At 40.0% G+C, this 12,628-nt stretch overlaps 2 protein-coding genes across 2 annotated transcripts; both read left to right on the top strand.

Annotated features, from left to right (window-relative positions):
- The first annotated feature begins 510 nt into the window (after window positions 1–510).
- LOC144634840 (UDP-glucuronosyltransferase 2C1-like) lies at window positions 511–5,251 on the top strand. The gene is made up of 5 exons (XM_078493880.1): window positions 511–654; window positions 2,377–2,986; window positions 3,518–3,724; window positions 4,228–4,516; window positions 4,872–5,251. The coding sequence occupies exons 1-5, from the start codon at window positions 511–513 to the stop codon at window positions 5,152–5,154; spliced, it is 1,533 nt and encodes a 510-aa protein (XP_078350006.1). The 3' UTR covers window positions 5,155–5,251.
- A 2,758-nt stretch (window positions 5,252–8,009) lies between these two features.
- On the top strand, window positions 8,010–12,357 carry LOC144636312 (UDP-glucuronosyltransferase 2C1-like). Its single transcript, XM_078495489.1, has 5 exons — window positions 8,010–8,153; window positions 9,556–10,165; window positions 10,697–10,903; window positions 11,431–11,719; window positions 12,075–12,357. The coding sequence occupies exons 1-5, from the start codon at window positions 8,010–8,012 to the stop codon at window positions 12,355–12,357; spliced, it is 1,533 nt and encodes a 510-aa protein (XP_078351615.1).
- The last annotated feature ends 271 nt before the right edge of the window (window positions 12,358–12,628 follow it).

Genomic DNA, 12,628 nt, shown 5'->3' with positions numbered 1-12,628 from the left:
CTACTCAAGAAAGACGTAGTATGCGCCCTCATTCTAGATAAGATTAGGCTCATTACTGAAGATAAATTTCTAGCTTATGAACTTCTGGTGTGACTCAAGCTTTATTCTATGAAGAAAAAAAAAAATGACAAATTGTGTGCGAGCTACAGTGACTATTAAAGCTAGAAACCTTGATAAGTAAAAACAATGGCATTCTGTTCTGAACTCTCTGTTATGGTGATACTAAAGTCCTCAAGTTACATCCATAAACGAGACAAGCTGGTATGCCCCGCCTTTTGCCTTTTTCACGCGGGAGGCCCCTTCCCTCATCCCCCACCCCAATCTCGTTCCCAGAGTCCACGTTCCCCTTGACCAGCGGTTTCCGACCGCTGGTCAAGGGGAACGTGGACTCTGGGAACGAGATTGCCCCACCCTCTAAATACCCGAAGTGGATTTGGCTGCGTTACGTTGTCACGCGCCGGAATGGTAAAAACATTGTGAAATTGCGTGACTGGAAGACAAACAGCAAAGATGGCATTGTTGTCAGTGCTTATATTTTTACTAGCAGTCAACTCAGCTTTGTCGGCCCGGATTGCTGGCTTTAGTGCGGTTGGAGGGTCACAGTACATTAACATGAGGCACGCAATGGAAGAACTGGCCTCTCGGGGCCACGAGGTAGGAAAAATTATATAATTTTAAATGCGTGCATTTTTATGTCTTTAGGGGTCCGACAATGGCAGTTGCTTATATAGCTAATTTCAATTCTGTTCTAGTTTCTTTTTATACACTTCAAATTATCGGGTCATTTCGCTTGAGTGACACAGAAGATATCACTGTTGGGACTGTGTTTGTTGTAGATAATAGTGTGCAGAAGTTTAATTTGTTAATATATTTCTCTTGCTGGTTGTCAGGCGCGGGCCAGGGCGTATTACAACCATGCGTGTTAAGAGGCACGTACCCTTGGTTTCCATATCCATATTATAAAGTTTGATTACAGTTGGCGCCACTGATGAATTCGTTTTTCTAAATCGAAAAATGTAAAGAGAAAAATTAGCCCCGTTTTATTATTGAAATATTTTAGCTAGCAGATCAAGGACCCTCGGATCGCTTCTGTCTCTGGGTGTCCCAATATATCCTGCGTACAAGTAAAATCCGGCGTAACAAGCGGCACGTACGTTTGTTCGCCTAATTTGAAACGTCAGTTTGATTACAGTTTGCATTTGAGTAATTTTAATATTTCAATCGACAAATACAAAGGGAAAAGTAGCTCTGTTATATTATTGAAGTATTTTAGCTACCCCCCCCCTACCTAACCGTCACGCAACGCACCTCGCGATGGCTTGGATCAAGTTTGTTGTATAATGACGTATTAAAGCATCTTTGTTTTATACGAATGTTGAGTATTGTAATTTTATTAAGTAAGGCCTCTTTGACCACAAGTCGTTGTTTCTTCTCTGCTAATTTCGCTCGCCATGATATTGTATTGACCAAAGGTAACAAGATGTCTTGGGTAAGGATGGGCCGATACTCGATACCAAATATTCGATACATCGATATTTTGACAATTTTGAAAAGTATCGATACTTTCGAAAAATATCACACTTTCGATACGTTTTCGATACTGCACACGTGATCTGAGCCTACGGTTTACATATTTCCTGTATTTAGTTTTACGTATTTCCGGTATTTCGTAAGATACCATTATCACCATATAAATTTAAACATAGCCAATGTAAACTTCATTGTACCTGAAGAAGGCTGGTTTGGCCAGCCGAAATATAGTACAAAACTTATTCTCTCATTCTACGTTGTATCGGTCTCTGCTTTTCAATTTCAGTTTTCTGGTCAGCACCTGAGGTTTAAAAATGCACTTTTGCGCAAACAAATATTGATTTTCTTGTCAATATTTGGATTTTTCTATTGCCTTGAGTGACCTTGAGTCCTTGACTTGATCTAGTCCACAGTGAAACAAAAAGACCAAAAATCAACATTCCTGGCAAATATTTATAATGCCAGGACTGTCCTTTGTATGGTCAAACAAATCACGTGACATACCAATGACGTCAGTATGGAAGTGACGTCATAGTATCGATATCGAAAAAAAGGCAAATATCGTATCGATATCGTATCGTTTTGAAAAACCTGTATCGGCCCATCCTTAGTCTTGGGGGCAATCCCACAGTAGTAGCAGTTTGACGTTAGTAAATTATGCTCTCAATTGATTTTTTTGAATGAACCCTTTAAGGTGGGGAGTTATTTTAGCGGGAGGGGGGGGTGTTGCATGGAGTGGGGTTGTTCTCCATATAGTGGATTATGTGGAGTGCATAGGGGTCGGGAATCTGATTGGTTCATTAAATTTGCAAAGAGCGATAAGGTTGCTTTATTTCTGGCTTTTAGGTTGTAATGGTTGTTCCCTCATCCCAAAAAGTCAAGCCCAGTGAGAAAGTGCCACACGAGATTTACCAAGTCCCATATGAGCCTACCTTCCTAGAAGACACCATGATACGGCTTGAACTTGAAGGAAACAAGATACAAGTGCTATTAAAGTTAAATGAGATACTGCCTGCTTTGTGTGAAGGTGTACCAAACGACACAGAGGTTCTTAACAAACTGAAAGGCTTCGACCTCATTGTTTACGACACTGTGGCATTTGGTGGTGTACTGGTTGGTGAGCTGCTAGGCATTCCACGAGTGGAGATTATGCCCATTAGTCCAAATAACCCATTTGGATTATATTTCCACATGATACCCATGCCAGTCTCTTATGTTCCACAACTTCTCATGGGATTTACAGACAAGATGACTTTTGTGGAACGTGTCCTAAATTTTGGACTATACAATGCAATGAAACTATTCATGTATATTATATTTGAGAGATCAATGAATGCTCTGAAAGTCAAGTACAACATCAATCCTGAGAAAAGCTTCCAGCAGGCTGTCAGTGATGCTGAACTTGTTATAATTGGAGCAGATTTTGCTTTAGAGTATGCTCAACCTCTATTACCAGGTATGAAATCTTTATTTAAAAAGGTTTCTTTTTGTCTAATTAACAATATTTTATATTATATGGGTTAAATTCATTATAAGCATTATAAGCATGCAATGCATAGAGCAAGTGCAATGCATGAAAAAGGCTATGTAGCCATAGCCCTTTGCACACTTTGCAGGCCTATTATACTGTATTATAGGCATGCAATGCGAGCAAAAAAGGAACGGCCTACAGAAGGCTACGCAGCTGTAGCATTTTGCACACATTGCAGGCCTATCATAGTTGTATTATAGGCATGTAAAGTGTGCAGTGGGTTATGGCTACTGCTTACCAGCCATCGAGTTGACCTCTAACTTACAGTAAAACACTGATATAGTAAAACAAATCAGCCAGAGTTACTAACAAAAAAGGATATATATTGGAGCAGAGCCCCACCATAACAACACAGTTATATTGAAGACGTTTTTACAGCCCCTTGGCACTTTATTACATTGGGGTTTCCCTGTATCACGGTTTCAAATGATCATTTTTGGGGATTATATTCAACAGGTAATATTATGGTTGGACCACTGAATGTCAGAGATGCAAGACCTCTCCCTCCTGATTTAGAAAAATTTGTCAGCAATTCAGGAGGTCATGGTTTTATCATTGTTTCCTTTGGGTCAAACGTGGCTTCAGTTCTTCCAAGAACGGTGGTTGACATGCTAGCTACAGCATTTGGAAAGCTGAAACAGAAGGTTTTGTGGAGGCTGAAGGGTAATAGTGCAGTTTTGATTATCAATGAATGAATCAATCAATCAATCAATCAATCTGAGTTGTCCGTCCGTCCGTCTGTCTGTCTATATCCATCCTTCTGTTGGCCTGTTGGTAGTTCGGTTTACTGTCAAATCAAAATAAATTTAACTTACACTGTATATTATGGCCAATTGAATGTTTTTGGTGACGCGCATTTAAGGGGTTAAAACCGTTCGCTCAATTGACGAATTAAACTACGCAACCAAGCGCGCGAATAAACGCAAGAAGCCAGAACAGGTTTAAAATACCAGGATTAGTTGACAGATTTAGTACACTGTCGCGTAGGTGAACTCGTCATCAGTGTGCGCGCGTTTTCAAACGTGCTGCCAAACTGGCTCATGTGCATGCAAGTTATTCTGGACTCTCTTCTCGCGCCTGATTCAACCCCTATAAAGAAGTTTAGGGACTGGACTACAATTTTTCAAGCCTCAACGTTTTACGCGTGTCTCCCTTCTATTCTGCAGGCTACATTCCTTCCTTCCTTAGCACAAACATCAAAGTAATGGACTGGCTACCTCAGAATGATCTACTCGCTCACAAGGACATCAAAGCTTTTGTCTCCCATGTGGAACATAACAGTCTATCTGAGTCGGCTTACCATGGAGTTCCTTTAGTGGCTTTTCCTTTGTACGGAGACCAGCAAGTGAATGCCAAGAAAGCAGAACATTTTGGCTTTGGTGTAGCCGTAGATTATACAAGCACTAATGCCCAGCAATTGTTCGAAACAATTGAGCATGTTATTAGTGAACCAAGGTAAAAATAGGAAACATATCTTTCTTTTATACATAATAATTGTACTTGGGGGCGAATCAACCAATGGAGGTCAGTGAAGATCAGAACGAGATAAACAACACGAATTGAACTCAATGCATGCACCATGTGCTCCGTTTTTAAGAATAATTCCTTTTGGTCGTGCAGTTACATCATCGATACTACAGCCGCTTAATGGTGGCCGCTTATAGGGGCTCAACTGTTCAATCTACACTCGGAAAGAATGTCATTTCAACCGATTCATTTCTAGGTCAGATCAAATAATTTATTGAAAAGAGTAGCCTATTATAGTGGCCTTTTTCCGTAAGTTAATCAAGATCTCGACTTTCTTCTTTAGATTCAAAACAAAAGCAATGCACATCTCTGGCCTGTTAAAGGATCGTCGACAAACGCCCCTTCAAAAAACCGGTGATTGGATAGAGTATGTTCTCAGACATGGTGGAGCTCGGCACCTAAGAGCTCAAGTGTTTGACATCCCTTGGTACCAGTATTATTTACTTGATGTCCTGGCGTTCATCGTTGCTATAGTTACCTTGGCTGTCATGGTGATAAGATTGGCATGTAGATGCCTGTGTCGTGTTTGCTGTAAAAAGGGTGGTAGAAAAACTAAGGAGGACTGAAATATGGGTAAATATTTCATAGTGTGCATGTGTTATTACAACAAAGTAGTAGCGGGGTTTTTCGTTACTAACAGTCATTTCCACTGAGTGTAAACAATTTAAGTCACCTTAATATGTAAGCCATTTGTTATCCTTCTCTGTTCGTGCTTATCTGCCCTACAAGCCTCATCAAAGAAAAAGTTTTTTACCAGTTTTGCTGGTAATGCAGCCAAAGCTGGCTTTGTGCAATAAAAGTGAAAATCTTTCTGTCATTGTTGTCATTAATGGTCTATTGACTAACCTTTCTTTGAACTAGCCGATCTGTTATGTCAAATCCAACATCAGTTCCAACATAGGATTTGAATAATATAAAGATTCAAATTAAAGTGGGCAGGTAAAGTTCACCAAGATAGAGAACCATTGTACACAACGGGTTGGAGTCGTGTACAGAGAGAACCATTCACAACAAAATAAGACAAAATAGATTCCCCCGGACCAAAATAATCTGGCTTCCTCCCTTCAGAACCTTCACTGTTCTTTGCTCAATGCTGAATGCATTCTGCAGGGCCTGTACGTATCAGTGCAACGTTGGCCTGGTTGTAAGATGATATCATCATTTCTTTTTGTTCGAGAGAAATTACAAAGCTGTCCCAAACCAAAATCATTTTGAAAAAGTTTCCAGGGTTTCTTTGAATCGATCTGGGTCAGAAGAATTCCGTGTTGAATGAACCGGACGCTGCATTGGCTCTAACTAGTTCTTACAGTAGTTAGTTCTTTTGACGGCAAGCACAGTTCAAAGAAGCCAATCGCGCTGAAACATTTGCCGTCAGCGGCTTTGGATCGGCTCGCTCGCAAGTCGGGCGAGAAGCGCTTGTCTTCCGGTTAGAAGTGGATTATTTAATATTTTCCTAATTAGTTCCTTCGTCTTTGTTGCAAAATGAACTTGAGGACCCCTCACGTGTTTAATGTTAACTTGTGGGGAACCCTTCTGTGGAGTCCGTGACTTTTTTGTGGGCCGCCCCACATCTTGCGAACATGTGAGTTGACTGATTTCGCCTGTTTTTTCTATATTTCTTTTCATAGTCCGTCAAAATGAAGGGCCTTAGCAAACCATTAACGACCGCGACCGAAGGGGTAATTTTATTTGCAACAGTCTCATTGCAAGTGCACATCATCGTTGCATGTGCACGTACACGCCATGAATATGAATACCTTAATTTTTCGCGTTTAAGGTTTGTGCTAAAAATAGCCTACTCAAGAAAGACGTAGTATGCGCCCTCATTCTAGATAAGATTAGATTAATTAGATTAGCTTGTGAACGTCTGGTCACACCCAAGCTGTTTACGGTCACATTAAGGTCGCGGGGGATACCTACAGCATGAATAAATTCATGAAGCGAAATTTCGCTAGACCTGCATGTTTTAAAACGCTTATTTCTCCGCTGTTATGGGTGCGATTAAGCTCAAATTTTTCAGAGACATAACGAAATGATGAATGATTATGTATGTCATCTTTTATTTGGTGAATTGGACTTAACGGCGATGTTATAGCCTTGTTAGTGCCAAATTGGGAAGAACATGATTTTGTGGCAGAGTTTGCGGAACAAGTAGGAGACAGCACACTCTGATCTTGTCAAAAACTAATCAGTCAATATCTCTAGAGTGTCATAACAGAAGCGGATTTTTTAATTTAAGATTTGCCAGCAAGTAATGGCGGTTTAAATGCGCAAATTTTAATTAAATGCCTACTACCTCTTTCTAAAAGCGCTCTTTTAAAATTCCGCTTCTGTTATGACACACTACAGTATTCATAGTTTACCTATCTGCAGTGGCAAGTCATAAAGTTATGTATCCGCGCTGTATTCTCTGCCACAAAATTGTTGGAAAAGTCCAAACGTTGAGATTTCCGAAGGTGTCCCGATCAGTTTCCAAAGGAGAGATGTAATTATGATAATTATATTCCACGCTTTTATGGTGAGAACAATGCGATTTTAAAAAGGACACGATTGTTTATGCCGAATATTATTGTGATTACTCTGAGCTGCAGAAATTTTCAAATTTGAATAAAAACAAGCTCACAGACTTCCTACAATCTATATCAACGTATAAAGCTAAGTGTTGTTTTAAATCGGTCAAAATATCAAAGAAACAGGATTTTTTTTAAATCACGCGCACGCACTCATATTTTTATCCAGTCATGAATATCTCGTAAAGTTGTCGATGTCAGTCGTTGCACTTCGTGCATACGCTTTAAATAAATGTATAATGATGAGCCTAAGGTGTCCCCCGCGACCTTAAGGAACTTGATTAATATTTTCCGACGAGTGTCTCGCAGTTTTAATATCAGAACCCCACCCCCTTTTCCCGACCGGGGGGGAGAGATTTTAAAGGGTAAAAATGCACAGCAATACTACAGCAACACTTTTTTTTCCCGAAAACCAAGTTTTGATTAGCTACTGGTTCGCGGAAAACCCGTATAAAAATAGGCTACGAGCGAAACACATATCTCAAGGCTCATTACTGAAGATAAATTTCTAGCTTATGAACTTCTGGTGTGACTCAAGCTTTATTCTATGAAGAAAAAAAATGACAAATTGTGTGCGAGCTACAGTGACTATTAAAGCTAGAAACCTTGATAAGTAAAAACAATGTCATTCTGTTCTGAACTCTCTGTTATGGTGATACTAAAGTCCTCAAGTTACATCCATAAACGAGACAAGCTGGTATGCCCCGCCTTTTGCCTTTTTCACGCGGGAGGCCCCTTCCCTCATCCCCCACCCTCTAAACACCCGAAGTGGATTTGGCTGCGTTACGTAGTCACGCGTCGGAGTGGTAAAAACATTGTGAAATTGCGTGACTGGAAGACAAACAGCAAAGATGGCATTGTTGTCAGTGCTTATATTTTTACTAGCAGTCAACTCAGCTTTGTCGGCCCGGATTGCTGGCTTTAGTGCGATTGGAGGGTCACAGTACATAAACATGAGACACGCAATGGAAGAACTGGCTTCTCGGGGCCATGAGGTAAGAAAAATTATATTATTTTAAATGCGTGCATTTTATACTGTTTTTATGTCTTTAGGGGTCCGACAATGACAGTTCGCTTATATAGCTAATTTCTGTTCTAGTTTCTTTTTATACACTCCATTTCGCTTGAGTGACAAAGAGGATATCACTATTTGGACTGTGTTTGTTGTAGATAATAGTGTGCAGAAGTTTAATTTGTTAACATTTTTCTTTCGCTGGTTGGGGCGCGGGCCAGGGCGTATTACAACCCTGCGTGTCATGAGGCACGTACCTTTGGTTGCCATATCATATTTAAAACGTTTGATTACAGTTGGCCACTGAAGAATTTGTTTTTCTAAATCGAAAAATGTAAAGAGAAAAATTAGCTTCGTTATTTTATTGAAATATTTTAGTTAGAAGATCACGGACCCTCGGATCGCTTCTGTCTCTGGGTGTCCCATATCCTGCGTACAAGTAAAATCCGGAGTGTCAAGAGGCACGTATCTTTGTCTGCCTTATTTGAAACGTCAGTTTGATTACAGTTTGCAATTGAGGAATTTTTATCTATCAATCGACAGATGTAAAGAGAAAAATTAGCTCTGTTATATTATTGAAGTATTTTAGCTAGCAGATCACCGACCCGTCTCTGTCTTAAACACTCGGACCCCTCAGGGTCTCCCAAAAAGCAATACCCGATCCTGTAACGTAACGCTAACGCTATAACCGTCACGCAACGCACCTCGCAATGGCTTCAATCAGCTTTGCGCATGCTGGATAAGCATCCTTGTTTGATACGAATGTTGAGTGTTGTAATTTTAATAAGTGTAGCCTCTTTGACCACAAATCGTTGTTTCTTCTCTGCTAATTTCGCTCGCCATGATATCGTATTGACCGACTGACCAAAGGTAAACAAGATGTCTTCGTGGCAATCCCACAGGATGTCTTTACTGTTTCTTGCCTGTGAAATAATCAATGATTGGCTTGAAAATAGCAGTTTGCATTGATGTTAGTGAATTATGCCCTCAATTGATTTTTTGCAATGAACCCTTTAGGGTGAGGAGGTTTTTTTTAGGGAGGGGGGATGCATGGAGTGGGGTTGTTCTCCATATAGTGAATTATATGTTGAGGCTTTTTTCAGGCTGAAAGTCGGAATATAAATGGGTACGGATTTCACTTGTTAAAGAAGAGGACAAAGTCATTTAGGTATTAACAGGACTCTTCAAAATATCTCAGACAGACACACCTCACTCAAGTGAAAAGTTTAGAAAAGGGATGCAATATTTTTACTGTCAATATGTGAAAGGGTTACCACTAAAGAGTTACCTTTATGTCCAGTGGTGATGGGTGCATAGGGGTAAGGGGATCTGATTGGTATATTAAATCTGCAAAAAAGATAAGGTGCTCCATTTCTGGCTTTTAGGTTGTAATGGTTGTTCCCTCATCCCAAAAAGTCAAGCCCAGTAATAAAGTGCCACACAAGATTTACCAAGTCCCATATGAGCCTACCTTCATAGAAGACACCATGATACGGCTTGAACTTGAAGGAAACAAGATCCAAGTGCTGTTAAAAATAAACGAGATGCTGCCTGCTTTGTGTGAAGCACTACTAAACAACACAGAGGTTCTAAACAAACTGAAAGGCTTCGACCTCATTGTTTACGACACGGCGGCATTAGGTGGTGTACTGGTTGGTGAGCTGCTTGGCATTCCACGAGTGGAGATTATGCCCATTAGTCCAAATAATGCATTTGGATTATATTTCCACATGATACCCATGCCAGTCTCCTATGTTCCACAACTTCTCATGGGATTTACAGACAAGATGACTTTTGTGGAACGTGTCATAAATTTTGGAGCATACCATTTCATAAAACTATTCACGTATATTACATTTGATAGACCAATGAATGCTCTGAAAGTCAAGTACAACATCAAACCTGAGAGAAGCTTCCAGCAGGCTGTCAGTGATGCTGAACTTGTTATAATTGGAGTAGATTTTGCTTTAGAGTATGCTCAACCTCTATTACCAGGTATGAAATCTTTATTTAAAAAGGATTCTTTTTGTCTAGTTAACAATATTTTATATTATATGTGATAAAATAATTATAAGCATTATAAGCATGCAATGCATAGAGCAAGTGCAATGCATGAAAAAGGCTATGTAGCTGTAGCCCTTTGCACACTTTGCAGGCCTATTATACTGTATTATAGGCATGCAATGCGTGCAAAAAAGGAACGGCCTACAGAAGGCTACGCAGCTGTAGCATTTTGCACACATTGCAGGCCTATCATACTTGTATTATAGGCATGTAAAGTGTGCAGTGGGTTATGGCTACTGGTTACCAGCCATTGAGTTGACATCTAACTTACAGTAAAACACTGATATAGTAAAACAAATCAGCCAGAGTTACTAACAAAAAAGGATATATATTGGAGCAGAGCCCCACCATAACAACACAGTTATATTGAAGACGTTTTTACAGCCCCTTGGCACTTTATTACATTGGGGTTTCCCTGTATCATGGTTTCAAATGATCATTTTTGGGGATTATATTCAACAGGTAATATTATGGTTGGACCACTGAATGTCAGAGATGCAAGACCTCTCCCTCCTGATTTAGAAAAATTTGTCAGCAATTCAGGAGGTCATGGTTTTATCATTGTTTCCTTTGGGTCAAACGTGGCTTCAGTTCTTCCAAGAACGGTGGTTGACATGCTAGCTACAGCATTTGGAAAGCTGAAACAGAAGGTTTTGTGGAGGCTGAAGGGTAATAGTGCAGTTTTGATTATCAATGAAATTAATTAATCAATCAATCCATCAATCAATCTGAGTTGTCCGTCCGTCCGTCTGTCTGTCTATATCCATCCTTCTGTTGGCCTGTTGGTAGTTCGGTTTACTGTCAAATCAAAATAAATTTAACTTACACTGTATATTATGGCCAATTGAATGTTTTTGGTGACGCGCATTTAAGGGGTTAAAACCGTTCGCTCAATTGACGAATTAAACTACGCAACCAAGCGCGCGAATAAACGCAAGAAAAACTGTGCTAAAGCCCATTCAAGAACAGGTTTAAAATACCAGGTTTAGTTGACAGATTTAGTACACTGTCGCGTAGGTGAACTCGTCATTAGTGTGCGCGCGTTTTCAAACGTGCTGCCAAACTGGCTCATGTGCATGCAAGTTATTCTGGACTCTCTTCTCGCGCCTGATTCAACCCCTATAAAGAAGTTTAGGGACTGGACCACAATTTTTCAAGCCTCAACGTTTTACGCGTGTCTCCCTTCTATTCTGCAGGCTACATTCCTTCCTTCCTTAGCACAAACATCAAAGTAATGGACTGGCTACCTCAGAATGATCTACTCGCTCACAAGGACATCAAAGCTTTTGTCTCTCATGTGGGACACAACAGTCTGTCTGAGTCGGCTTATCATGGAGTTCCTTTAGTGGCTTTTCCTTTGTACGGAGACCAGCCAGTAAATGCCAAGAAAGCAGAACATATTGGCTTTGGTGTAGCCGTAGATTATACAAGCACTAATGCCCAGCAATTGTTCGAAACAATTGAGCATGTTATTAGTGAACCAAGGTAAAAATAGGAAACTTATCTTTCTTTTATACATAATAATTGTACTGGGGGCGAATCAACTAATGGAGGTCAGTGGAGATCAGAACGAGATAAACAACACGAATTGAACTCAATGCATGCACCATGTGCTCCGTTTTTAAGAATAATTCCTTTTGGTCGTGCAGTTACATCATCTATACTACAGCCGCTTAATGGTGGCCGCTTATAGGGGCTCCACTGTTCAATCTACACTACTGAAAGAATGTCATTTCAACCGATTCATTTCTAGGTCAGATCAAATAAATTAATGAAAAGAATAGCCTATTACAGTGGCCTTTTTCCGTAAGTTAATCAAGATCTCGACTTTCTTCTTTAGATTCAAAACAAAAGCAATGCACATCTCTGGCCTGTTAAAGGATCGTCGACAAACGCCCCTTCAAGAAACTGGTGACTGGATAGAGTATGTTCTCAGACATGGTGGAGCTCGGCACCTAAGAGCTCAAGTGTTTGACATCCCTTGGTACCAGTATTATTTACTTGATGTCCTGGCGTTCATCGTTGCTATAGTTACCTTGGCTGTCATGGTGATAAGATTGGCATGTAGATGCCTGTGTCGTGTTTGCTGTAAAAAGGGTGGTAGAAAAACTAAGGAGGACTGAAAATATGGGTAAATATTTCATAGTGCGGTATGTCTTATTACAACAAAGTTGTAGCTGGTTGTTTCTACACATATACATTCACTGTTTTGATTGTTAACAGATTAAGATACCTTGACTACAAAGTTCACAACAGGCTTCTGTTTTTATTTCGTATCTGTAATGGGAGCACTGCATTACAGAAATTCAAAAAGGTTTATCATCAAAAAGGTTTATTTTGATTAAAAGGACAACACATCTTAGCAAAGTTGGCAAGTTTTTTCAAGTTTGTCGA

The sequence above is a fragment of the Oculina patagonica genome, chromosome 13 (genome assembly GCF_052425735.1).
Source record: "Oculina patagonica isolate OP01 chromosome 13, crgOcupat, whole genome shotgun sequence".
Lineage (NCBI taxonomy): Eukaryota > Metazoa > Cnidaria > Anthozoa > Scleractinia > Oculinidae > Oculina > Oculina patagonica.
Note: the sequence above shows the minus strand (reverse complement) of the source record. Positions and strands in the feature narration are given on the sequence as shown.